We start from the raw sequence: 26,180 nt of genomic DNA, 5'->3' as shown, positions 1-26,180 counted from the left end.
GGAAGAGGAGGGATTTGAAGTGAAGATAATTGTGTACTTCATTCATATAAGGAGAATTAAATGAAATAATGCTGGCAAAGTCCTTAGCATAGTGCTGAGTGCTCAATAAATGGTAATGGCTATTTTCAGCCTTTAATAAATAATTGACTTAATAGGATTAGGTTGATGGTCATAGGAGAGCAGCTGAGTATTTGAGATAGAAACAGCATTCTCTTAAAAAGGTAAAACATTGTGGAAAAGACTGGAGTAAAAGAACACCTGGGTTTAAATCCCAACTGTTATATACTGGCTATATTTAAACTACTGAATCCCATTTTCCTCATGTATAAAGTACAGATAACATTACAGGTTGGTATGAGAGAACTAGACACCTTGTATATGGTAGTGTTTGGCACATAGGCTTTAATAAACAATAGCTATTAAAGAAGCCAAGGTCTGAACAAGGTTTAGCCTTGTTTACCTTCAACTGGATCAGAGGAATAGATGTTACTACACAATTAAGCAAAGAAGACAGTCCTGCTTGGTATGACTTACGAAAATCTTTTTGACTGACTTTATTCTTGGAAAAGTAAAAGAAAGAAGTGTAAAGTGGATAAGAGTAAAGGGAAGATATACCATTGAATTGACACCTTTATCAATTTTTGTTAACCTGTTCCTTTAAATTCTTAGTACACTGCCACATCTTTTTTTCTTCCTTACCCCCACTCCCACATTTATTTGGTACCAGTTGTGCCAGTAATAGATAAGGAGATGCTAAAGGAGTAAGCTACACCTGGAACAGCAGCTTATTATAGGTGCCAGTATAAATTCCTGTAGCTTATAGGCAGTATTGTTCATGTGGTATGGTAGAGGGTGGGAAAGTACTGGAGTCAAAGAAACTTGAGTCAAAAGTAGTTTGTAGCTGTAACTGTTCTGCCCGTGTAACAACTTTTGTTTTTAAGTTACTATGTACAGCTTTAGTTACCCTAGACTTAATCATAGTTTCTCTATGTTGAGACTACTTTTGAATGGCTATGTAGATGCAGCCTTAGGTTATAGATTAGGCTACTTTTAAGATTTTGGCTAGAACAAAAACATCCTCTCCAATTTGATATGACAGGGAGGAAACACCTACTTTGGACAGGCTTAAAGCTTCATCCTGGACTTCTTGTGAGAGTTCCTTATGTCTGCAGTAATCCACAAGTTTGTGTAGTTGTTATAAAAATGTATTCATACAGTAGACAAGTCTTTCTATATAATTTAATTACATGCATCTTCTATTCCAACTGTGGTAAGAACAATCTAAAAAGTTTTATTCAAGCACAGGCAAACTAAAATAAATTTTCTCTTTTCTTTCCTCCTCTTTCTTTTTTGTTAAATAGGATAAGTTCTGAACGTCGAAAAGAAAAGTCTAGAGATGCAGCGAGGTCTCGGCGAAGTAAAGAGTCTGAAGTTTTTTATGAGCTTGCTCATCAGTTGCCACTTCCCCATAATGTGAGCTCGCATCTTGATAAGGCTTCTGTTATGAGGCTTACCATCAGTTATTTGCGTGTGAGGAAACTTCTGGATGCTGGTGAGTGGTTTTACGAGGGCATAATAGGCCTAAAAATCAGAAATTAGAAAGAATTAGAAATTATATTTAGAAAGTGGTCAACTCTCAGTTTTTAAGATAATATCCTTTTTATTACCTGCTTTTAAAGCTTCAGTCAGTTGTTTTTAAGGTATTGGCCTTTCCCTCCTATTCTCTTGCTGCAGTTACCTACTTAACATATGTTACATGACCCTTCTTTTTCAGTGATTTGCCTTGCTGCATTACTTTAAATAATCATTAAAAGCAACTGGCAAATCTAATTTTTGTCTCCCTATCCTTTGGCTTTGACTGTTCTATGTTAAAAGGAGAGTGACAGGAAAAAAATAGATGAATATGTTAAAGTATCTTGGGAAACTGTATAGAAACATCTAAATATTACTATGATTTAAGTATAGCTTTTAAACTATTTTCCTCCTCTTACACCTTTTTTAGGTGACTTGGATGTTGAAGATGAAATGAAGGCACAGATGAACTGCTTCTACTTGAAAGCCTTGGATGGTTTTGTTATGGTTCTCACAGATGATGGTGACATGATTTACATTTCTGATAATGTGAACAAATACATGGGGTTAACTCAGGTAAAATACACACACATTAAGAGCCCTTCTGTATATGTTTCTATGATTTTATAATACAGATCTAATTTTTAAAAATATGTTTACAGTTTGAACTAACTGGACACAGTGTGTTTGATTTTACTCATCCATGTGACCATGAGGAAATGAGAGAAATGCTTACGCACAGAAATGGTGAGAAGAAAAGTCTACTGTTTGATTTAATGTGATAGGTGGTTTTTAACCTAATCAGTTACTAATTTTTAAATTTTGCTATTTTACTGACTTAAGGCAAAACATTTCATGTTTAATAAAATGTTACCCTGTTTTTTGTTAAATCTGTCATAAAAATACCTAAAAAGAATTTTTTAATCCCACCTAATACCATAGGTAATTATATGGATATAACACTAGATCAAATAAAATGGAAAAATAAATAAAAATCAGGACCATAGAAGTTAATTTGTAACATACAACTTCAAGGCAAGGGGCAGTCACAGTACAAATGATAGGATTTTAGATAGTTATTAAGATTGAGGTGTCAGTTTGGGTTCAGGCTTTCTAAAGGCCCAAGAAAAAGTTTACCAGATTTTAAACAGCATAGTAATTGCTTATAAACAATATAATAATTGCTTATTTGACCTCTCAGGATATTCACAGTACTTCGAGTCTAGTTAGATTACAAAGTTATTACATTATGGATGCCCCCACATTATTAGGAAGAACAAAAAAGACCTACAAAGACCTCTAACTCTTAGGAATGAATTATTAAAAATAAATGTTCCCGGATTTTGAGAAAGTACTTCTTGATTACAGTAACTTAACAATTAAAGAATTAAGTCTTTTTTTACACCTGTGTCTTCTTAAACAGGTGCTGATCATAAGTTAACCTTTGTTTTATGACTGAATGTTGCCACTGTGACAATTTGTCTTTATGCTCTGCACTTGTTTTTTGCAGGTTTCCAATTTAAATGTGTAAGTTTGTTTCCTCCTGAAATTATAGTACTTTCTGAATAATTTTTTAAATGGTTTTCCTTTTCATCTTATTTATAATAGTTAACCTCTTGTGAGAGATTACTCTGCCAGTAATCTGTTTTCTGCATTTTATGTGCTTTACCTCCTTTATTCCTCTCAACAATCCTGTGAAGTTAACTATTTCTGGTTTACCAGGAAACAGGCACATAGTTATTGAGTAACTTCCCTGAGATTATGTGGTTGGTAAAGGCAGAGTGTGGGTTAAACTCAGGTGGACTGGCTCAGGCGCACACTTGTTAGTACTTTAGAGCTCTTTTCATTTTTACCAACTCTGACTGCGTTCTGCTGCCATTTTTCACCTTATCAATAAAGGCCTCTCCTGTTTTTTAATGTCATAACATCTGTTTACTGTGGGCTTGGAATGCAGATGTATACTTTTTAGAATTCTCTGTAAAGGAGGAGTAAATACATTCTGGATAAGGACCTAACTGGACAGCCAGTGCATTTATTATATGGCTTCTAGTGTTTAAACTTTGAGGTTTGTTTTGGCTGCTTAGTGCTTCCCTTGGGCTAGACTGTAAACGGATGGATTTTAGGAAGTCTTATTTTGATTTGGATATTGATGCTAATGCATTATTCTAAATCAGATAAGGTCTACTTAAAATCACGTAAATATATGTTTTTAATCAAATGTTTTTTTAAAAGCACATGAACATGTTAAAAATCATTCCTAATGTAGTTAATGAATATTCTAAGTTTTGTTGAGAAACAAAAATGATCTGTGGAATGCATCTCATTTTCATGGTACACTAAGAGTCATTGGTATGTTTACACAGCATAGTCCTATTATCTTTCATTTAAATTCTAAAATGATGATTTAGAGTTCATTAAACTGTTATAAAGTAGGATTTATTTCTAGAGGGCTGAAAATTCAGTTTTTTTTAAAGATTTCTTCCATTAGGAAAATGCTAGTACTTTTCAATTACCTTTGTTTTCAAATTTAACTTCATATCCCAATCCAAAGGTGTTGGCTTTACGAAGGTCAGTCCAATTCAAGCTTAGATAATGAAGGACTGAAAATACCTCATAGAATTTACATGTGGATCTCTGCTGCCACCACAACCACAACACACACACAGTTAACGAGACCAGAATGATTTTTGTGGCATCTTTTAAAAACCCATTTTCAGATGCTTCTAGGGAGGGCAAATTCAATCCTTAAAGGTATACTCAAATAACTTGTATCAGCACCAAGGCTGCCCTAGCTTGCCTGGTTCCATTATGAGTATGAGCTAGAACTCTTCATCTTCCTCAAAAGTCCAGCATTTCTACTAAGTAAACCTAAATTTAAACTTACTACCTTGTTTCTTTTCTACTTGACACTTTCCTTTCAATATAGTTGTCTTAAAATCTACAGATTTTAAAAAAATTCTCTTCTCCCTTATTTCCATCAGTTTTCAAGTTTTATGGATTCTACTTCTTCGTCTTTGGTCACCCTTCTTTTCACTCCTACTGCTACTGCTCTGCCCCTCATTACCACCATTGTATTTTAATTCTATGCATATATTACTGCTATTAATTACATATAGTAATGTCCTACATTAATATATTAATATATGCTACATATAGCATAATATATGCTATAAATTACATATATTAATGTAATTATTAATTACATATATTAATGTCCCTTAAGTTCCTGATTTTTCTTGACTCAGAATTTTTAGACACTCCATATTGTATTTTTGAGGCTAAACTCCTCATTGTGGCATCCAAGGCCCTGGGTTAGCACCCTAACTTTGCCTTCTGTTGTGGTCCTGTTACTTTGCTATATGTACTTTATACTGCAGCCAAACTGGACTATCTACTTGTTCCCCAAATGTACAGTTCTCCCACATCAGTGCTTTTCATTCTCTTCCTTCTTCTGGGAATATCCTAATTTATCTCTACTTACTGAAATTCTAATGTATCTTTTTCTAAGAAGGACTTCTTGATTTCCCCTAGACTGGAAGTTATCTTCTAATCTTTCTCTGTACTTCTTTAAAGTGTTTTTGTTAGTCTTGGCATTTACTCTGCATTGTATTGTTGTCATTGGCCTCACTACGTCTACTAAATGTTTAACTTCTTTAGGACAGACAAAATGTCTTACTCATCTTTGTAAGGGTGCAATATCAGGACAAACTATGTCTTACTCATCTTTATATTGCCAGGTCCTGAATAATGAACATTTTTTATTTGTTTTGAACGAGACTGATCAGTGAAGATAAATCAAGTGACTATTTGCTTAGTCACCTGTTATCTCATTTTTTATTACATGAGGTTTGGAATGGGAATAAATCAACTTGAATCTAATTATAACATTACTTTTTAAAAAGTCATTCAGTATGTTTTTTTTCTCCTTTAACAAAGTAGAAATAATTTCCTGCCTGCTTTTCAGGAAGACTTAAGGAAAAATCAGATATATAAAAATGTTCTTTGCTATTGAAATTTTCTATTTTAAAAGTTCTATAAATACATAGACTGCTTACTGTAAACTGAGCTAACACATTTAGTTAAGGTTCGGAGGAGTTAACTGGAAGTTCTTTTCTTGGGGTGTGTTTGTACAGTAATAGCACACTTATAGGGCAAATTCATTCCATATTTATGCTTCTTTGTAATTTGGCCAACTTTATGGGCTTGAATGTGAAATGATTAACTGTTATCCCAAATACAGATCTCCTCCCACCAACTCAGGGAATCACTCTTGTTGTGAATCTCTGTTACTGACTGGAGTGTGTTAGATCCCTTGGATGTATTGGAGTGGGCCAAGAGGATGTGAATCGCTGTATTCATGCTGAGACATTTAATTGAACAGCGTCTGGGTGCTGGGTACTGTGCTACTTTTACTGTAACAAATCTGAATGTTTTAATTATGTTTTTAAATTTATTTCATGCTTCCATTAGGCCTTGTGAAAAAGGGTAAAGAGCAAAATACACAGCGAAGCTTTTTCCTCAGAATGAAGTGTACCCTAACTAGCCGAGGGAGAACTATGAACATAAAGTCTGCAACATGGAAAGTAAGTAAAATGACCTGTGAATGGTGATTACTGGATTTATAGATAAATTTGTATATCTTGACATTGCTTGTGTTAAGATAGCACTAGAATTGTGATGGAAAACTTAACAGTTGTTCCTTGGTATTTGCAGATTTAACATCCAAAACAAAAAAGTGTAGTATTAGTACTTTACCGTTGGAGGCATAAACTTAAAATCATGCACATTGTGACACTGATATATCAAGTTACTTAATCAGTTGGTATTGCCAATCACTTAGTATTTGAATCTTATAAAGCTTAATTTTCTATTCATCGTTGTATCATTTCTTTGCTCAGTGCTAAAACATAGTCATCAAACAAGAAATAACCATCAAACAGCTACGACGACCAGATGAATGAAAAATCAGCCCAGATTTGTATGAAGGAAACTTTCAAGTTATTCTAATACACCTGAGAAGTAGGTCATGGGTGGTAGTGTAGGGAAAACATTTACTATTTTCAAAACTGTAGTTAATCTAGTAATGACAGTAAGTTTTAGCAAAGCTTACTTGCCATGTCAGACTCAACTTTTTATCTCTGCACTTTGTTTCTGTTAGCATTGTATATTTTTTTAAAAACTCCTGTTTTCTTCATATACAGGTACTTCACTGCACAGGCCATATTCATGTATATGATACCAACAATAACCAATCTCAGTGTGGGTATAAGAAACCACCTATGACATGCTTGGTGCTGATTTGTGAACCCATTCCTCATCCATCAAATATTGAAATTCCTTTAGATAGCAAGACTTTTCTCAGTCGTCACAGTCTGGATATGAAATTTTCTTATTGTGATGAAAGGTAAGTGAGATACAAAATATAACTTGAAATTTTTACTGTATAGAGTTTTTTAACTCTACACTATAGTTAAGGCTTCCTTCCACTACATACATTGCATACAATAATACATTGTAGAACTCAGTAAAGTTAGGTCAAGGTTGTACATTAATTCAGCTATATTTATTAATGAACATTTACTATGTATTATGGCTGCTTACTCTACCAGATGCTATCCAGAAATTAAGATGGGGTCTTTTTCCTCTAGAGCTCCTAATTTATTTTAAGGGAAAATAAATATATTTTAAAGATAGACAATGCATAATTTGAGGAAGGTAGATTACTTCGGGTTATGGCCTAGTAAGGAAAATTTTGGACATATTACTCTACATATTTACCCTGTGTTGCTTCATCCTTGCCTGTGATTTCTATTGCTATTTCCCAAATTCATGTTCATTAACTATTTATATTTAATTGCCAATTTGGTATTTTTATCTGGATAGGTATTCTTCTGTAAATATTTCTCTAACTGAACTGCACCACTGCTACTCCAAAAAACAATTTCAAAAACAGCTTTTCCTCTTCTAATGCCTATCATGATTAATATACCACTGTAGACACATGATTCCAGCAACAAATTTGGAAGACATCCTTAACTTTTACTTTGTTAGCTATACTCATTTGGTCTCTAAATCTAACAGATTTATTATTTACACATATTCTCTACTTTAGACGCTTGCTCTCCTCCCACTGAATTCTTCAGCTCATAATTACCTTTGGCTTGAACTGTTGCTATAGTCTCCTAAGCTGCCTCTCTTCCAATAGATTTGTGCCCTATTAGGCTTTCATCCAGGTTTCCAAAGAGTGGACTTCCTAATTTTAAAATCAGATTGTGTACTCCTGTTGAAAATGCCTCAATTGCTTCCCTTCATCTTCACACACAAAAACTTATATTTATAAAAATATTAGAGAAGGGCAGATTTTTGTTGATCAAAAGAAGGCGTGCATTTTGAAATGCTGAAAGAAAAACAGACTTGCACAATAAAATCTAAACTTTTATTAGCATGGCAAACAAAGATATTTACAATCTGGCCCCTGCCCACTTCTCCAACTTAATCAAGAGGAGCGGGGTCCCTTCCATTGTGGCTCCCAAAACCCTGCAGCCAGCGAGCTCCACATGTTGGTTTATTATTAGTGCCTTTGCACATATTTTCCCATTCTGCAATGAGATTTTCAACTCCTAACACATACTTAACCTTCCAAGAGCCAGAGAATACATCTGTTTCTTTGTGGGGCTTTCCTTGTTCCTTCCCAAAACTATATTATTCCTTCTACATATGTCTGTCATAGCATTTTTTCTACTATGTTTTCTGGTTAGAACTCTTTCTAGGAAATTCTCACATTTATAACTCCTAAGAACCAAGACACAGAAAAATTTTGCCCAATTTTGAGACAATCTAATACACATATCAGTCTTCTAACACCCAACATATCCCACAAATAGCTGTAGTATTTTCTGTACTAATTTACGTTTATAGTCATTCTGCACATTTCCTTGAGCATCTGCTATGTTTGTGGTATTATAACTGGTAAAAGTAGAAATGAAGATTAACAGTCTTTGCCCTCGAGACACTTAAAATGAATGAATAGTATACTGCATAGTTACTTTAGATCACATTGCCTAGTCCATTAAAAATACTTTTTTATATAAAAATAAAATTGGTCTTCTAGGAAAACAAGCTGTTTATATTTTCACATCTTGCATTCCTTAGCAATGGACGTAGCTCAACTCAGATTGAGAAGCACTGACTGACATGTAAATAAATCAGAGCTTCTGAACTTATTGTACAAGGCCCTCATTAATCTCATCCTCCTGCCTGCTTCTCCAGCCTCACCTCTCCCCATTTGACCCCTCTTACCACATAAGAGTCTTTGTTGCCTGTACCATGTCAGGCATTTTCTCAGCTCTATCTTTGCTTGTCGTGTACCTTCTTCCCGAAATGGATTTTCTCTCTTTGACTCTCTTGTATACTCAACTCATATAAGTCTTCTATAAGAAGCTGCCCATTGTTACACTATTCCTACTTACAAATAGGGGTGGTTTCTCTGATTCCTGAACAGACTCTCCATCATTGCATTGTACTACATTATTTCATAAGTAGTATGGTAAGGACACCAGAAGATGAGCTACATGTTGAGTTTTGTCTTTCTTTGCATTTTCACACCCAGAAAAATGCCAGACAAACATAGGCATATAAAGTTTAAATAATGAAAGGTTTTTAATTCCATAGGAATTTTATTTAAACATATAACCTGTATAAGACCAAATAAAATTATTTTTAAAGCATAATTTAAAGACTTAGTACTATTGTTGCTTTTTTAAAAAAACAGTAATTTCCTTTGTAATGCTGCCACCTAGTGTAAATGTGTTCAGGGATATCGCTTTGTAAAGAATTCTAGAATTTGGCATGGTTTGGTTTTTTTTTTTACAAAATATCTTTCTATTTATCTATTTATTTATTTATTTTGGAGTAAACTAGCAGATCTTGCCTTAGAGTGTGAAACACAAACACTATTACTTTTAATATTTCTTAGAAGGATATCTTCCCTTTGTGTTTTCTATGAGTTGTTTTTTTGGACACAGTACATGATACAACTTTTGCTTGAATTTCAATTAGAAAGTGCTTTGGAATATAAAGTCTGAAAAATCAAAAAGCTTAACTCATGTTTTACTCCCAGGAAAGAAGTGAACATTTCTGTTTAGCATAGTTATAAGAAAACAGCTTTCTCTTTCTTGTGAAATGGGTTTCATTTCAGACTGTGGTCATAGAGAGTAATAAAATCTAGTCTCTGTCCTGTTAAGAACTGCCAGGGAACCAGAAGGGGTAACTGGATTACTTTCTAGTCAATTTGATACTATGTCATCTGAAATGAATTCCTATAATTTTATATAATTAATTTCAAAATCTAAGTATAAGAGCATCTTCCAAAACCAACATAATAGGTATTTCTTAATTAGTTCTTAGTGTGGATATTTTTCGTTGATATTAAAATTTTACAGTAGATACCAATCCCCTAAAGTGAAGCCTTACCTAGGGAAACTGGTATGTAAGAATCTGGTTTTGCACACACACATGTACACATACACAAAGAATCTGGTTTTATGGGAAAATAATGTTATGGGTTTAGTCTATATTTTAAATGACTACCTTTATAATTGTTATTTAATTTAGCAATACTTTCTACCTATTAATACCCTTTTCACCAAGAGTTATGTACAATAAAGTGTGATAAAAATAGGTAATGAGTTTGGATGAAGGGAATAAAAAAAAGGATCAGATAGCAGGCTGCATCCAGAGGACTTAATGAAATGCATAGTGCCCCATTTTTTTGTTACTAAAGGTGAGAGGTAAATTTATTATAAGCAAAAAAGGATGCCCTTCTTTTTTGACAGTTCACTTGTCCATAAAATTAATGCATATAAGTTTCTCTGGAGATGCAAGATTTTTCTTTGTTAGTTAGTTTCTCTTTTAACTTCTTACTTTTATTTTTTACTTACCAGAATTACTGAATTGATGGGCTATGAGCCAGATGAACTTTTGGGCCGCTCAATTTATGAATATTATCATGCTTTGGACTCTGATCATCTGACCAAAACTCATCATGATAGTACGTACAATGGAAGGATTCATTGATATTCTAATTATTTAACTCTTGGAATTTCTTTATTGTTCAGTTATACATCTAACCTTTGGTTAAAATTAACCAGTCTTCCTACACTAAGTATTTTAATTGATCACCTCATAAGGAATATTCACCATAAAATCTATGTTTTGTACTTGTTATAATCAATTCCAGTTAAAGCAGAATCCTTTACTAATACTTAAAACTTCCCTGGCATTTTAAACACAAAGAATTTTTAAAAAGTTTCATAGACTTGGAGCATGAATTTCAGACTTCATATCTAAGTATTCAGAGCAAGGTTGGCATAAAGAAGACATTCAGAAAATAATTGCTCAGTCAGTGAATATGAAAGTGACCAACATCATGTATTAGTTCCATCAAGTGCACTTGACATGAGATATAATACTCAATTTTACTCTTATGAGTATATTTGAAGATTCCATGGTAAATAAAACTTAGAAATTTCTCACTTGCCTGTTTGATCTGTAACCATGATGACTTCCCAACGTGACTGGGGATGCCTGAATGTCAGTGAGTTAGTGTGATTAGCCTTGAGCCACAGAATGGGCCCAAGTCTGCAGTCAGGGCCCTAGTAGTTGTGATATAATCATTACTACTTACCTAATATTTTCTCTTCAAATCAGTAATTACTTAAGATTGTCTAAGTTGCCAAAAGACCTCAGCATATTGGTTGAGATGAGCACAGCTATTTGAAGCATCTTTTGTTCTCTGGAAACTATAACAGGAATATAAGGAAATGATAGCAGTACCACATTCTTGAATATTTTCTGGAGTCAAGATTATTCATTCTTTAGTCCTTCTGATATTGTCAACATACCAATCATCAAAGGAATTTAGTTTGCTAAATCATTGCTTTCCCTCATTCCTGGCATTCATTTTATTTAAAGTGAAGACAGGCAGGAAAGGACTTTATTTAGGGAGTTAGGAGACTCAAACAGGTACATTTTTAGCTATGTTGGGACTTTTTCTCCCTCTCAGTTTAAACAATTTCAACTGATGCCATTAAAATAAACATTTCTCCCCTTTTCTAAAACAATGACCAACATTTAGTATTCATTCAGTTGAAAATTCGAAGTTATTTTCTCTATATGACTCCTTTTCCATTTCACTCCTAGTGTTTACTAAAGGACAGGTCACCACAGGACAGTACAGGATGCTTGCCAAAAGAGGAGGATATGTCTGGGTTGAAACTCAAGCAACTGTCATATATAACACTAAGAACTCTCAACCACAGTGCATTGTATGTGTAAATTATGTTGTAAGGTAAGCTTGGAAATAAATATTTTGGGGGAACAAGTAACTTTTTTGGATACTCTGTTCTTTTATAGGAAGAAAAGATTATAAACATGAACTGAATTTTATTTTACTTCAGAATTCTACTTAATAATGGTTTTCAAACTGACCTGAGTTTCCAGGCCAGCTTTCTACAGTGATTACACTACTATCAGTAGCTAATTATCCCTGTCCTTTTCATTCTCATTTTTTTAAATATCTTGAAAAAAATACCAGATCTCCTATGGATTAGTTTGTTCTAGTCATACAGCTATTAGTATGTGCATGCTGTCTAAAAGCAGATACGAATTTTGTAGGAAGAATACTAGCCTTAGAATAGTTAGGTTTGTGTCATAGCTCTGTCATTGATTAGCTCTGTGACCTTGGGGAAATCAAATTTCTCTGAATTTTATCCAAAGAAGAAAGGATAATAGCTACCTCAAAAGGTTGTAACGAGGATTAAATGAAATTCTGTGTGAGAGTACTATAAAAGGCTATATCATGGCACATGGCTCATATATTCATGAACTCTTCTCTTAGTTGATTGGCTTGTGAATATTACACGTCATAAACTACTCTTTCATTTGATGTTTCAGTAGGTGACTGCCCCCTTCTGGTCCATCTGCCATGTTACCACCAGGCTGTTTTCTTGCATGGATCTGATCATCTCAAGTTCCTTAGAATTATTTCAAAGATGCTTTATTACCCCCAAGATAAGCCCTTGCCTACTTGTAGGACTATTGTAATTATTTTCTGTACTCTCATGCTTTCATAGATTTAGCCCTTTTTCTAAAATCGATGGCCCTGTGTATTAGGAAGACTTTGGTCATCAGTTTTTATTTTTGCCACTTCTCACACCATCCTTTAATGTTTTAATATGGGTGTCAAAGGGTTCTTTTTGTGACTTTCCCATTATATAAGAATCACCCACTTGGAATGTCCTCCTTTCCCCCCACCCCAATCTGCCTAAGAAATCCTACTTGAGCCTGAGTTACAGTTTGTTGGCTTCTCTGTGAAATACACATTTTAGCAATTACCACTTCAATTGACTGCACATCTACTTTTACACTGAGTTATAATCTTCATGAAGGCAAGGGTTAGGTATTTTAAACTTTGTCCTTGGTTCATTTCACATGGTAAACAATATTTGTTGATTAAAGGAGCAGTAAAATTTGTATTTAGGTCAAACATGAAGATAGAGCTGTTGTTCATCCCTCTTCAACTTCTATCCTATAGGTAGGTGGTTCACCATGTATCAGTTTCCTACCACCAGAGAAAATATGGCACCCCTCTTAGAAAGACTTTGGTCATTCATCTATGTATCTTTATATTCTGGGCCCATTCTTAGGTCATGCCTCATGTATCAGTGACAAAGAGTTCTTCTTTGCCAGTTTCATTGTATATGAATAAGCACAAAAATCTTGAAAATCTGTTTGTATCCTTCATGTATTACATTTCTTTGTCATCACCACCACTCTTCCCAAAGGAAAAGCTGAAGTTTATTCATTAAAATGAAATATTTTAGTGAACTTTAATAGATCTTTATTTCATATTGGTATTTTAAACCCTAAATGTAACCAAGTGTGTATGAGAGAATAGGTTAAAGCATCCTAAAAGGTTCCTTTCCATAAAGCAGAAGTTTTTAAGAGACAAGATCATTTCAGAGTCCACACTCACCCCCACCTCCTAATTGTGTCAAATGCCCATTTAAGAATTACTAATCTCTTTTTTTTGACAGTGGTATTATTCAGCACGACTTGATTTTCTCCCTTCAACAAACAGAATGTGTCCTCAAACCAGTTGAATCTTCAGATATGAAAATGACTCAGCTGTTCACCAAAGTTGAATCAGAAGATACAAGTAGTCTTTTTGATAAACTTAAGAAGGAACCTGATGCTTTAACTTTGCTGGCCCCAGCTGCTGGAGACACAATCATATCTTTAGATTTTGGCAGCAGTGGTGGGTCTTTATTTGTTTTGTTAATCGCCTCAACTATGTCTTAATTGCTGCGAGCCCATTTTTAACTGAAGTTTATTCTGACATTTTTTTGTTGGTGATCGTTTGGACATGTGGTCTTACATATTTCATTTTTCATAGTCTTCAAAGTATTTGCTTAAATATTTTTGCCCCTATAATTTCTCAGCATTCCTGTTTTTGCTAAGTTGTTGGAAATTTTGCTTAGAGTGTCCTTAAGATGTTTCTTCCCACTTTTTTTTCTCAGCTGCCGTGCAATTTTTGTATCCCACTGTTATATTTTCTCCACAATTTGGCAGTTACATGGCAGTAGGTATAGTTGCTTTAAAGGATAAATAAGCAATCAGTCCACAATATCAGACATTGAAAACGGAAAGTGTAATTTCCAAGTCTGTTAAAGTTCGATGAATAAAATGTATGAAGAGGTTGGGATTGCAGAGATTTTTTTTCCCATATAGATTAACAGGAGTTGTTAATAGTAGATTGGAAAGGTAATTCAGACTATGGTTATACCATAATATTTGTAAACTTTCTGATTAAGGAAAATTTGGTGATATTTTTGTTTGTGTGAAGTAGACCTTTTGTAAAAGGAGGTATAAACTCTATGTGTTAAAATCTAGATATTCTTTACACTAATTTTTTGACCTATAGACACAGAAACTGATGATCAACAACTTGAGGAAGTTCCGCTGTATAATGATGTGATGCTCCCCTCATCCACTGAAAAACTACGGAGTATGAATTTGGCAATGTCTCCATTACCTGCTTCTGAAACTCCAAAACCACTTCGAAGTAGTGCTGATCCTGCACTCAATCAGGAAGTTGCGTTAAAATTAGAACCAAATCCAGAGTCATTGGAACTTTCTTTTACCATGCCCCAGATTCAAGATCAGCCAGCTAGTCCTTCTGATGGAAGCACTAGACAAAGTTCACCAGAGGTAGGTATCATCGTATAATAAGAAAAGGATAACTTAGGTTTTAGTGTTCAAGATGTATCTGTGAACTTGATATCATGGGTTTATGAGAATTTTAGCACAGAATTACTACAAAAGCTATCATGTGCTTAACTCAGACCTCAGTACATGTTTTAGGCTCAGAGATGGTCTGGAACATTGGGAAGGAACTGGCTTAACAAGTCAAAAAGTAGAACTTAACGTTTCTCCTCTGTATCAACAGGACAAAAGAAGTCTTGAATTTAGACATCCACAAAGAACAGTACTGTGTATGCCTTTGATTGCTCTAAGCCCACATTACTACCCTTTGAGTTGAGAATTGTCCAGTGGCAATAACAAGGCTTAAAAAGGAAAGGACCCTAACTAAGCTCTTTGCCCAATTTAGTCCAATTTCCATCACTGTTGTAAATTTCTGGATAAGTATAACATGAAAATACCAAGTCTTAACATAGTAAATACTGAATAGCTATTTTTAATTCAAGTTCTGTCTTAAAATAGTTTTCCTGTAAATACAATAAAAATAATCGTTTAGAGCCAGGCTGGGCCAAGACTAAAGGTGTGGCATAGGTTCTGTTTCTAAATCTAGATGGATTAAATTTCAGAGCTTCTTATGTTTAAAAATATGCTTGGGATAGGGCAACACAGATTTGAATATTATGACTGCATAAATGAGAAACAAGCAGTAAATACATTTACACAAAATATTTCTTGATACAAGCTGGCAGTAATAGCCGGAGATTTGAAATCACGTAGCTTTCTGGAAAATATATCCTAAGCTCTGATTGCCCAGCCAAGCACGAAAATGTTTGATTAGTTTTATTTTTAATGTAACAGAAGTAAATCTAATAAAAGTGCTAAGATAGGGGAATCAAATCTTATGCTTAGAATACATAGCTATAGTTTTCGAGTTAGAATTCTTACTCAGAACTCCTAAAATAGTACTATATTCATTAAGATGAATGCAAGTTAAAGAACTTAAGTATCCACCCCTACCCAACCCCAGAGTAGATACGAGATTCTTAAGGTCACTATAGGAATGTGGCCTCTCAGTACAAAAGTAGATTCCACTGGGTCTGTCATCCTAGTTATTAGCCAGTTAAGTGCTATATAGGAATGTAATCACTAGATGAATTTTGTTCTGTAGAATAAGCACATAAATGCATCTTTTAATCTTAATTTTATAAATGATGTTACGTTATATACAATAAGAAATGTACATATTGGTAAAGTCAGTTATAAGTGTAAGCTCAAAAATTTAACTTCTCAGTTAGATAAAATGTGGTAGATGATAGGGTCTTTGTCGTGTATTCTCTGAGATCTGGTTTGAAAATTGAAAGAACTAGCAAAACATGCTGGCTTCTTCAGGAAAAAGTGAACACATTTAATACCTTTTACAGCCCAACAGTCCCAGCGAATATTGTTTTGATGTGGATAGTGATATGGTCAATGAATTCAAGTTGGAATTGGTAGAGAAACTTTTTGCTGAAGACACGGAAGCAAAGAATCCATTTTCCACTCAGGTATATGAACTTATATTTTCTATTAAACATTATTAATTTTTAGTCTGAAAGTGACTTTGGGTTTAACTTGTTTTTCTTTTGTAAGGTATGACCACTGTAAAAACTCATATATTTGTTGTTTTAAAGGACACTGACTTAGACTTGGAGATGTTAGCTCCTTATATCCCAATGGATGACGACTTCCAGTTACGTTCCTTCGATCAGTTGTCACCATTGGAAAGCAGTTCTGCAAGCCCTCAAAGTGCAAGCACAATTACAGTATTCCAGCAGACTCCAATGCAGGAACCTATTACCGCCACTCCCACTGCCACCACCGATGAATTAAAAACAGTGACGAAAGATGGTATGGAAGACATTAAAATATTGATTGCATCTCCATCTCCTACTCACGTACCTAGAGAAACTACTAGTGCCACAACATCACTATATAGTGATACTGGAAGTCGGACAGCTTCACCAAGTAGAGCAGGAAAAGGAGTCATAGAACAGACAGAAAAACCTCATCCAAGGAGCCCTAACCTGTTATCTGTCACTTTGAGTCAAAGGTATTTATATGTAACATTAAAGTTACAGTTCTTTTATTATTTTTGAGGGAAATTTACATGATGGTAAACTATAACATAGCAAACTTTCCGAAGTATATGCTTTAAGAAACATAAAATTGACATACAAATTCTGAACTTAAAACAGTACTCAAGTCATAGTTCTAAATTAGCTTGTGTATTTTCTATAATCATATAACCTATCTAAATATAGGGGGTAGAAGGTCTTCTAACTCCTTTACCAGCCAATAAGTTCTGTTAATATACAAAAATTGGCCTAGTTTCTTGAAGGTTAAATCAGACTAGTTAATAATCCTCAGTGCTTCCATTTCTTGGAGCTTTTTTAAGCTTATCTGAAAAAAGGCCTTTTCCACTTAAGGGTGTTTCCAGTTCCCCATTCCCAGTTGAGCTTGCTGGTCTTTAACCCTCAGTATTCAGTGTAGGTATTTACAAGCTGCCTATTAAAATTTTATGTATAGTTATAATTTTATTTTTCATTAGATACTTAATAGAAAATTAGCTATATTATAGGTTGAATAGGTTTTTAAGAGCTACAGTAGAAATCTAAGCATGATTGATGACACTGCTTCTGTGGAGCTAGTTTGAGCAAACTCTACACCACTTACATTTTAAGTTACAATTTCTGTGTATAATTTGTAATGGGATTTGACATACTTTACACTTAAGGCATGGTCAAAGGAAGCACTTTTAACCAGTCAGTGGTATAGTGTGTGGAGGAAATAAATGATTCCCTCTCTACATGCCTAGACCAAGTCCCAGGTTCAACAGCAATAGGATAAAGCACTGCCATAACCTGCATTCCAGTAGTCCCAAGAGTATGTGTATATTATATTAGGTGGAATGAAAGGCCAGTATTCAATCTTCTGACTTAAAAACAAATGTCGATTCAGTTCTATCTTATAAATAGGGAAATGCATATTTTAGGAAATTTTCTGTTTTAAAAATTGAGCTTTGGCTTTTAAGGTGATAAACTTTAGTATTCAGGAAAGTTCTCTTATGTATAACATATTCCTTAATGATGGAAAACAGGCATTATTTATTTTGTTTAAAGCTAGTTGGATATTTTTTAAATAAAAATAAAACAACCATTATTAAATTTTTTTTTCAGATCTACCATTCCTGAGGAAGAACTAAATCCAAAGATACTAGCTTTGCAGAATGCTCAAAGAAAGCGAAAAATAGAACATGATGGTTCCCTTTTTCAAGCAGTAGGAATTGTAAGTGTGAGAGAGTATGTTTGCTTTTCTAGTCTAGTTAATGTGCTGTTTGTGAGTTTTATATGTATATAGGTAATTCCTTGTTTCTTGCAAATACTAGTTATATTTCCAGAAGTTTATACATTGGTTCTTTTCACTGTACATGATATTTCTTAAAACTACATACATTTAATGAATACATTCTTGGTGTAAAAATTCCCAAGAATACAGATGTATTTTGAGTAAAAAGTAAGGTTCTCCCTCTCATTCCACTTCTAATATCACCACCAGTCTCATTCTCTTCCCTGAAGTTACTTTCCCGTCTTAGCCCCAAAATATAATAATTAATGTTAAGTCAGTCCTGATGTAATCCGTACTGATTTCAGACCAACTTAATTGGAAAGCATTTACAGCCACAATTGCCAAAATGAGTGACAAAATGACTCTACTATAGCAGTGTTGAGAGAAAAAATTAAACATAATTTAGGACAGAATATCATTTAAGAAACCTGCCTACATATTATTTAACTTAAACCAATTTCAAAGTTTTTGATTGAAAAATAACTTTACTGTTTTTAGGGAACATTATTACAGCCGCCTGATGATCATGCAACTACTACATCATTTTCTTGGAAACGTGTAAAAGGATGCAAATCTAGTGAACAGAATGGAATGGAGCAAAAGACAATTATTTTAATACCTTCTGGTTAGTTTATTCTTTCTACTCGTGAACATCACAGAAAAACTTAAAATACATGAAACTTAAATTTAGGAGCTTTACTCCAAGTGGGAGTGATTTTTGTTTCTTAGCAAGATTAAAAAGTAAGGTAGCATTTTATCTAATGGCTGGAACATAGGCATATCTATTTCAAAACGGAAGTTTAAATTTTTAGTAATTATCTTTGATATATCTGTGTGCTATCAGTACTGAACAGAAGCTGAAACACATTTTTATGCTTCTAAATTGATTTATTACTCCATTGTGCCTTCATTATATCCTTTAAACACTTGTGAAATAGCACCAGTAACACCTCATTGCACTTATAGCTGTGGTTTTGCCCATTAGACTTAAAAAACCTTCCATAGCTTATTTGTCTTATTTTCCCCAATACCTAGCATATAGTGGGTGTCCAATATTGATTGACTAGGTGAATGAATACTTACATATCTCTTTGTTTTTCAGATTTAGCATGTAGATTGTTGGGGCAATCAATGGATGAGAGTGGATTACCACAGCTGACCAGTTATGATTGTGAAGTTAATGCTCCTGTACAAGGCAGCAGAAACCTACTGCAGGGTGAAGAGTTACTCAGAGCTTTGGATCAAGTTAACTGAGCTTTTTCATAATCTCATTCCTTTTTTTGGACACTGGTGGCTCATTACCTAAAGCAGTCTATTTATATTTTCTATATCTAATTTTAGAAGCCTGGCTACAATACTGCACAAACTTGGTTAGTTCAATTTTGATCTCCTTTCTACTTAATTTACATTAATTCTCTTTTTTAGCATGTTCTTTAATGCCATATCACAGACAGCACACTTTCACAGTTCTTTGGTATTTCAACCATTGCATTGCAGTAGCATCATTTTTAAAATGCACCTTTTTATTTATTTATTTTGGGCTAGGGAGTTTGTTCCTTATTGAATTATTTTTAATAAGATGCCAATATAATTTTTTTTTAAGAAGCCAGTAACCTTTCATCATGATGAGTTTGAAAAATTTTTACTCAGTTTTTTCACATTTTACATAAACAGTAATGATTTGCCAGCAGTACATGGTAGCCACAATTGCACAATATATTTTCTTAAAAAAAATACCAGCAGTTACTCATGCAATATATTCTGCATTTATAAACTAGTTTTTAAGAAGAAATTTTTTTTGGCCTATGAAATTGGTAAACCTGAAACATGACATTGTTAATCATATAATAATGATTCTTAAATGCTTGTATGGTTTATTATTTAAATGGGTAAAGCCATTTACTTGATATAGAAAGATACGCATATATCTGGAAGGTATGTGGCATTTATTTGGATAAAATTCTCAATTCAGAGAAATGATCTGATGTTTCTGTAGTTACTTTGCCAGCTCAAAAGAAAATATCCTATCTGTAGTTGTGGAAATTTATGCTAATATTGTGTAATTGATATTATGCCTAAATGTTCTGCCCACGCTGTTGGTATAAAGATATTTTGAGCAGATTGTGAACAAGGAAAAAAAAAAACCATGCTTTGTTAGCAAAGTTGCCTAGTGTGTTAATTTGCTCAAAATTTGATGTTTGGTTTTATGCACTTTGTCGCTATTAACATTCTTCTGTTTTCATGTAGATTTCAATAATTGAGTAATTTTAGAAGCATTATTTTAGAAATATCTAGTTGTCACAGTAAACATCTTGTTTTTCTATGTGCATTGTACAAATTTTCATTCCTTTTGCTTTTTGTGGCTGGATCTAACACTAACTGTATTGTTTTTGTTACATCAAATAAACATCTTCTGTGGACCAGGCCCCTTTTGATCAGCTTATATGTTAAAATTATATTTGCTTCAATACCTCCAACTCATAAAATTGTTAAACAATAACTTTAATTATTTTATGAAAATTACATGGCTATTGATTACTTTTCCTTTTGTTATTGCCATCACCTTTATGTATACTGTGTCTCTAAATGTTATGTTAAATAACTATCATGTTCCACTGTAAAAATATGCTTTTAGAAAAGAAACTTGTCATTTATAAATTTAAGAACCTATTAAAGTAAAACAAAATTTTAATGTTTTAACATAAATGGGATGAGTGAAGCAAATTGTGTAGTCACATAATATTGTAAGGGCTACTAGGAGTTCCTCTAAAGATTTCTAATCTATTCCCATTCACAGATAAAGAAATTCAGACCCTCAGTGAATAGATTTGTCCAAACCTTAAAGGTAGTAAGTGGCAGACCAAAGATTTAAGCTTGTCTTTATACTCTAATATGATACTACAGCAAACCTTGCTTTCTGTTTTAATACTATTTTTTTTCAAAAATAGCTTTCTTCATTGTTTTCCCTGTACTTTTAAAGTGCAAATAGCTATATCTCTTTTCTGATTATAAAAGTAGTACATTCTTACTTCTAAAAAAAAAAATCACATAAAGATTAAAAAAAAGAAACAAAAATCACTAAATTCCTGCTCCTAAAGGTAATAAACAGGAAATTATTTTTTATGGACAAATTACATACGCAGTGTCAGAGACTTCAGTCCTGTGCCTGAGTTTACAGAATTAACATATCCTGAACAAAATGAACTAAGCCACAGATCTTGGGTGGCTGTTTTTATCTTAGAATGAAGAAAACATAATTATAATTACATGAAAATTTGGGAAGAAAAGAAAATAACTAAGACTCAATCCAAAATTTTGCAGGCACATGTATACTTCACCACAAATACTATGATCTTCAGCATTTAATTACAGGTAGTTCTAGAGGTATTTTAGAATAAAGTCGCTTAATATTCCTAGGTTGAAATAGCAAAAATTTGGCTTATTTTGGTAGTAAATTAGCTTTGGTCGTAAACTAGAGTTTTATGTATAGTTTTTTAAATGTTAGTAAGTGGCCAGAGAATGTAATGACAAGAAGGAAATGACTCATGAGAACAATAATTTAGAAGAGAAAGATATTTTAAATGACAGTAGAGCTGGAAGAAAACAAGTACCCACTTCTACGTCATTTCTACAATAAACCTGGAGTGCTTGAAGCTCTTTGAGATAGCAGAACAAGCCTTCCTTCCCAGCATTGTGCCCTTTCTGAAACCATCAAATTGGTTTATAATGCTTTTATCCAAGCAGTATAACCCTGTCCTAGCAGCTATAATTCTGTAATAGCGCTTCTCCCTTCCCTGTGCCTGCCTACACTTTTCCCTTCTCTGGTGCTGATGTTAGTGAGTGACCACAGTATTATTTTTGCACCTGAAGAAAGTATGTCAAAGGATTGTAGTGCATTTTCATTTGTTCTAAGCCTCACTACTAACTTGGAAACTTAAAAGTAGTTCGTCATAGAGTCTACACTGCTGAGTACAATGGCTTTTAGATTAGGACTTAAAATGAATCTAACAGCTATCAAGTACAATATGCTAGACTGTGCTAAACATTTTTCACGTTACCTCATTTTGTAGATGAGAAAACAGTCTTGGGATGGTGGCCTAAAGTTCAGGGCATTTGAGCTGGCCATCAGTGCTGCTCTGGATGCTGCTGTGGGGTGCTAGCCCACTAAAAACCTTTTCTCCATTGTTACCTGTTTAAGTAGCAAACAGGAGAAAGCAATGAGAGGGTAGGGAACTCAGGGCCCGTGTCCCTTGAAGGTAATGAAATCAGGGGACACAGATGTTCTAAGAGGAATGTCAAGCCAAATGGAAATGAATAAAAGCAGTGTACTAAAATGCTATTTGGTGTGGTTTGAATTTGAACTAGAGATTTGGGTGTCTGGTTATGAAGACAGTTTAAATGAAGTGTTGTATAAGAAGCACGATAAACTAAAAAGCTATGTATGGTGTGGTTCTCCCACGGCTGGCTGGCTGAATAGTCACGTTTTTCTTCAAACTTGGTATAAATTCACAGCTACCATTACAAATCTTGATTTCCCCCAAATCTCTGAAGTACACAAAAGATGAATTAATTTAAAGTTACTGGCTTTATGAAAACTAAACATTGTAAAAGGTCAAATATCTAACACAGCAACATTAAAATCAAGCTGTAAAGAATCCAGAATCTTTTTTTCTTTTTCTAACAACAGGTTTGGTTTAATCAAACCTTGAAAACATGCTGCTAGCTGGAATCCACACAAAATGTAAAGGAAAAAATCCTCTTACTCGCGTGTTTTTTAAATGTCACTAATCACTTTGCTCATATTTCAACCCTTTAAATAGCGCTGAACCTGTTGTCCCAGATCATTTTACAGAGAATTCAATCTGTAGAATTTGATAACGTAAATTGTCTCCCTAAGTATAAAAGCTACATTCACCTTGCCACATATCCTCCTGTGAACGCCTCCTGGAACTTTGTTGTGTTTACACCTTTCAGAAGTTTGGACATAATTTTTATTCTTACCTGTAGTGGACGGTTTTATCCAAGACGCTGCCCAGACACCCGATCTCCTTGTACTATTTAATTTCTTTTATTCCCTTGACTCCATTCCGGGACGGAGAGGAAAGACAGGTGCCTGAGTGGCAGCGATCAGACCTCGGCGGGGAAAATACCAAGGATGCGGAAGGGACCGGATACCCCCCGTCCCTGGTGCCGGGGCTACTACATGATGAGGATACGAAACGAGCCTGCGGGAGAAACTTCCCCAAGCCCCGCCCGCCGCGCTGCAGGCCACGCCCCGGTACGTGCTGGGGCGCAGCACCGCAGCCCCGGCCGCCGCCCTCGGCCCCGCGGCCCCCGGGCTGAGGGCCGGAGCGAGGCTGCCGCGTGTGGTGCGTGGGGCGGCCGCTCGGGGCGCCCGCCTACGTGTGAGAACGCACGTGGGAGGTACGGCCCTCCCGGGCCTGTGGACTGGCTGGACGGGCTGGGCGGGCGAGGGGTCCTCGCTGCCTTCTGTCTTCCGTGACTTGTCGAACTCTGATGCCTGGCTTTTCATCAGTGTGGTTTTGTTTTTACGGTTGGCGGGGTGCGTGGGTCAGGGAATGAAATTTGATGTGCTGCTGTAGCGCTGTGTCCCGAATTCGCAAGCAAACGCTTTGTGGTGTGAAGCTGAGCTTTGTAGAACCGCAAAGTACCTGCAGTCTCCTAACAGATTGGAGTTTGCTTGACTGTGCAACAGTTTAAAAAATATTCGTTGTCTACTAATTCAGTCAAAAATAGAGTTGTTCGTTATTAATACTCATTATATTTAAGTTATTTATGCTTATTATATTAAATAAATTATTTAAATACATTCTCCTTAAGGCACTCGAAGATTTAGTTGATACAAAGCACTTTGGGCCGAATGATTTCCCTCATTTGTGGAGTATAACAACGAAGCAAAACTGAAGGAACAAAATAGCAGACTCAGACTCCAAGAATGAACTAGTGGTTACCAAAGGGGAGGCCGGATTGGGGAGGGAGGGAGAAGCGGATTGAGGGGTATTATGTTTAGTACACATGGTGTGGGGGGTCACGGGGAGAACAGTGTAGCACAGAGAAGGGACATAGTGTATCTGTGGCATTTTACTGCACTGATGAACAGTGACTGCATTGGGGTATGGGTGGGGACTTGATAATATGGGTAAATGTAGTAAGCACATTGTTTTTTCATGTGAAACCTTTATAAGAGTGTGTATCAATCATACCTTAATAAAAAATTTAAAAAATAAAAAAAATAAGTAAATAAATATATAAAGCACTTTGCAATATCCCTGATTAAGTAAATGTAAACCTTAGCTGCCTCAGGTGTTCAGTTTTAGTTTTTGGCTTGTCATGTATTTTGAATTTATTGTGTACCTACATCTTATTGAGACCAGCTATTGAGAATCCTCTGGGTGAAAATAATCTTGTTGGACAAAAAGGAGGTGAGTTTACAGAATACAGAAAAGCTTGGGGTCTTAAACAATCTGTAATTAAAATGTGATTGCACAGTTTGTTGTAAAGTACAAAGCCAGGTATTGTTTAGAATAAATAACCTGGCCTCTGCATATCCACAGCTGACTACATTTTAATTGTTTTCTCCCGGAAAATTTTCAAATAGAATTTCTTAGAAAGTAAGGATTTATTTTTTAAAGAAGTGGTTGAGGTGTTTAAAATATTTTTTACTAATAAAAACTGATCTGTACCTCAGTCACCTTGTGTGTTTGTGTTTAATTAGAGAGGAGTGTACTACATTTAAGGAGTGTACTACAACTCATGTTGGCCTTATGGATGCGAAAAAAATCTTAAACTGGTGATTCCCCACAGAGAAGAGCAGGCTGGGGAGCTGTAATGTTTAGCACAAAAGGTAAGGCATTTAAAAAAGTTAAGAAACTTCATGTATAGCCTGTCAGGTAGACAAGGGCTCTGTTAAGTCAAATCTATTTTTCAGAGACCTTTGAAATATTAAAACATTAAGAAACACTATTTTATGTAGGAATCCTTCCCAAGTATTTCTGGATAACATTATTTGCTCTTTGAAACAAATTTTTTTTTAATGGCTTTTCACACAACTGCTAAGACAACTCTTTAATTGGAGCATTGAACAAGCCATGGGGTAAGTCTTATAAACTGTTGTCTGACACCCCAGCCCACTGGTAAATATTTAAAGTAGAAACCAAATTAAATGAGCTAACACCACAAATTGGAGAAGAGCCAGCACAGCCTGGGCAGGTGCTTTGCCTCTTCCTAGGCAAAATTAGCTGCAAATATTGGCTGCCCCTATAAACGTCATGTCACTTCACCTTTAGCTTTATTACTTCCCATATTTTTACCCTCTGTGATCATTTATGCATGTCTTATCTCCCCTACTAAGTTCGTAGTATCTTCAGAGCACAGTTCCCATTTGATTTATCTTTGTTTCCGGAAGCTTCCACTCTCTGGTTGCACAAGGACAGCTCACACATGATTGGAAGGTAGAAGAGGATCTCATGTGACCTGGGGAGCAGAGAATTATGATCAGAGGAATGGAATGGGGAAAGAGGACAAATTTCTAGCTCTTCCAGTGAAATCCATTCATTCAGTGAACAACTACTGAGGGTTGAGTGAGTCCAAGATGTTTGCTGTGTTCTGAATGTTTGCGTCCCTTCAAAATTCATATGTTGAAACCTAATCTCCAAGATGATAGTGTTAGAAGGTGGGGCCTTTGGGAAGTGATCAGTTATGAGGGTAGAACCCTCATGAATGGTATTTGTGCCTTTTACAAAGGAGGCTCCAGAGAGCTCCATCATTCCTTTGGCTATGTGAGAATACAAGAAGTCAGCAATCTGCAAGCAGAATAGGGCTCTCCTTGGAACCTGTCCATGCTAGCTAGCATTCTGATCTTGGACTTGAGCCTCCAGAACTGTGAGGGATAAATGTTGGTTGTTTTTAAGCTAATCAGTATATAGTATTTTGTTACAGCAACT

The 26,180-nt window shown here is 34.9% G+C and overlaps 1 protein-coding gene and 2 long non-coding RNA genes across 3 annotated transcripts in view; 1 reads left to right on the top strand and 2 right to left on the bottom strand.

Moving 5' to 3' along the window:
• Positions 1-20,641, top strand: part of HIF1A (hypoxia inducible factor 1 subunit alpha) — a 40,754-nt gene extending 20,113 nt beyond the window's left edge. The window contains exons 2-15 of the mRNA XM_036919517.2: positions 1,362-1,552; positions 2,003-2,148; positions 2,235-2,319; positions 6,043-6,155; positions 6,774-6,976; positions 10,515-10,621; positions 11,773-11,920; positions 13,668-13,888; positions 14,555-14,841; positions 16,254-16,376; positions 16,503-16,921; positions 18,048-18,156; positions 18,715-18,841; positions 19,319-20,641. Of these exons, the coding sequence (XP_036775412.1) occupies positions 1,362-1,552; positions 2,003-2,148; positions 2,235-2,319; positions 6,043-6,155; positions 6,774-6,976; positions 10,515-10,621; positions 11,773-11,920; positions 13,668-13,888; positions 14,555-14,841; positions 16,254-16,376; positions 16,503-16,921; positions 18,048-18,156; positions 18,715-18,841; positions 19,319-19,470 (2,431 nt within the window). The 3' untranslated portion in view covers positions 19,471-20,641. The remainder of the gene's footprint in view (positions 1-1,361; positions 1,553-2,002; positions 2,149-2,234; positions 2,320-6,042; positions 6,156-6,773; positions 6,977-10,514; positions 10,622-11,772; positions 11,921-13,667; positions 13,889-14,554; positions 14,842-16,253; positions 16,377-16,502; positions 16,922-18,047; positions 18,157-18,714; positions 18,842-19,318) is intronic.
• Positions 1-26,180, bottom strand: part of LOC130679496 (uncharacterized) — a 257,600-nt gene that overhangs the window by 144,688 nt on the left and 86,732 nt on the right. The gene's annotated exons all lie outside the window — the stretch shown is intronic.
• Positions 1,226-25,324, bottom strand: LOC130679495 (uncharacterized). The gene is made up of 2 exons (XR_008992472.1): positions 23,218-25,324; positions 1,226-1,581 (listed from the first exon to the last, which is right to left on the bottom strand). It is a non-coding gene; the product is annotated as an uncharacterized LOC130679495 (long non-coding RNA).

Source organism: Manis pentadactyla, chromosome 11, assembly GCF_030020395.1.
Source record: "Manis pentadactyla isolate mManPen7 chromosome 11, mManPen7.hap1, whole genome shotgun sequence".
Taxonomy (NCBI): Eukaryota; Metazoa; Chordata; class Mammalia; order Pholidota; family Manidae; genus Manis; species Manis pentadactyla.
This window is presented reverse-complemented; position numbering and strand designations above follow the sequence as displayed.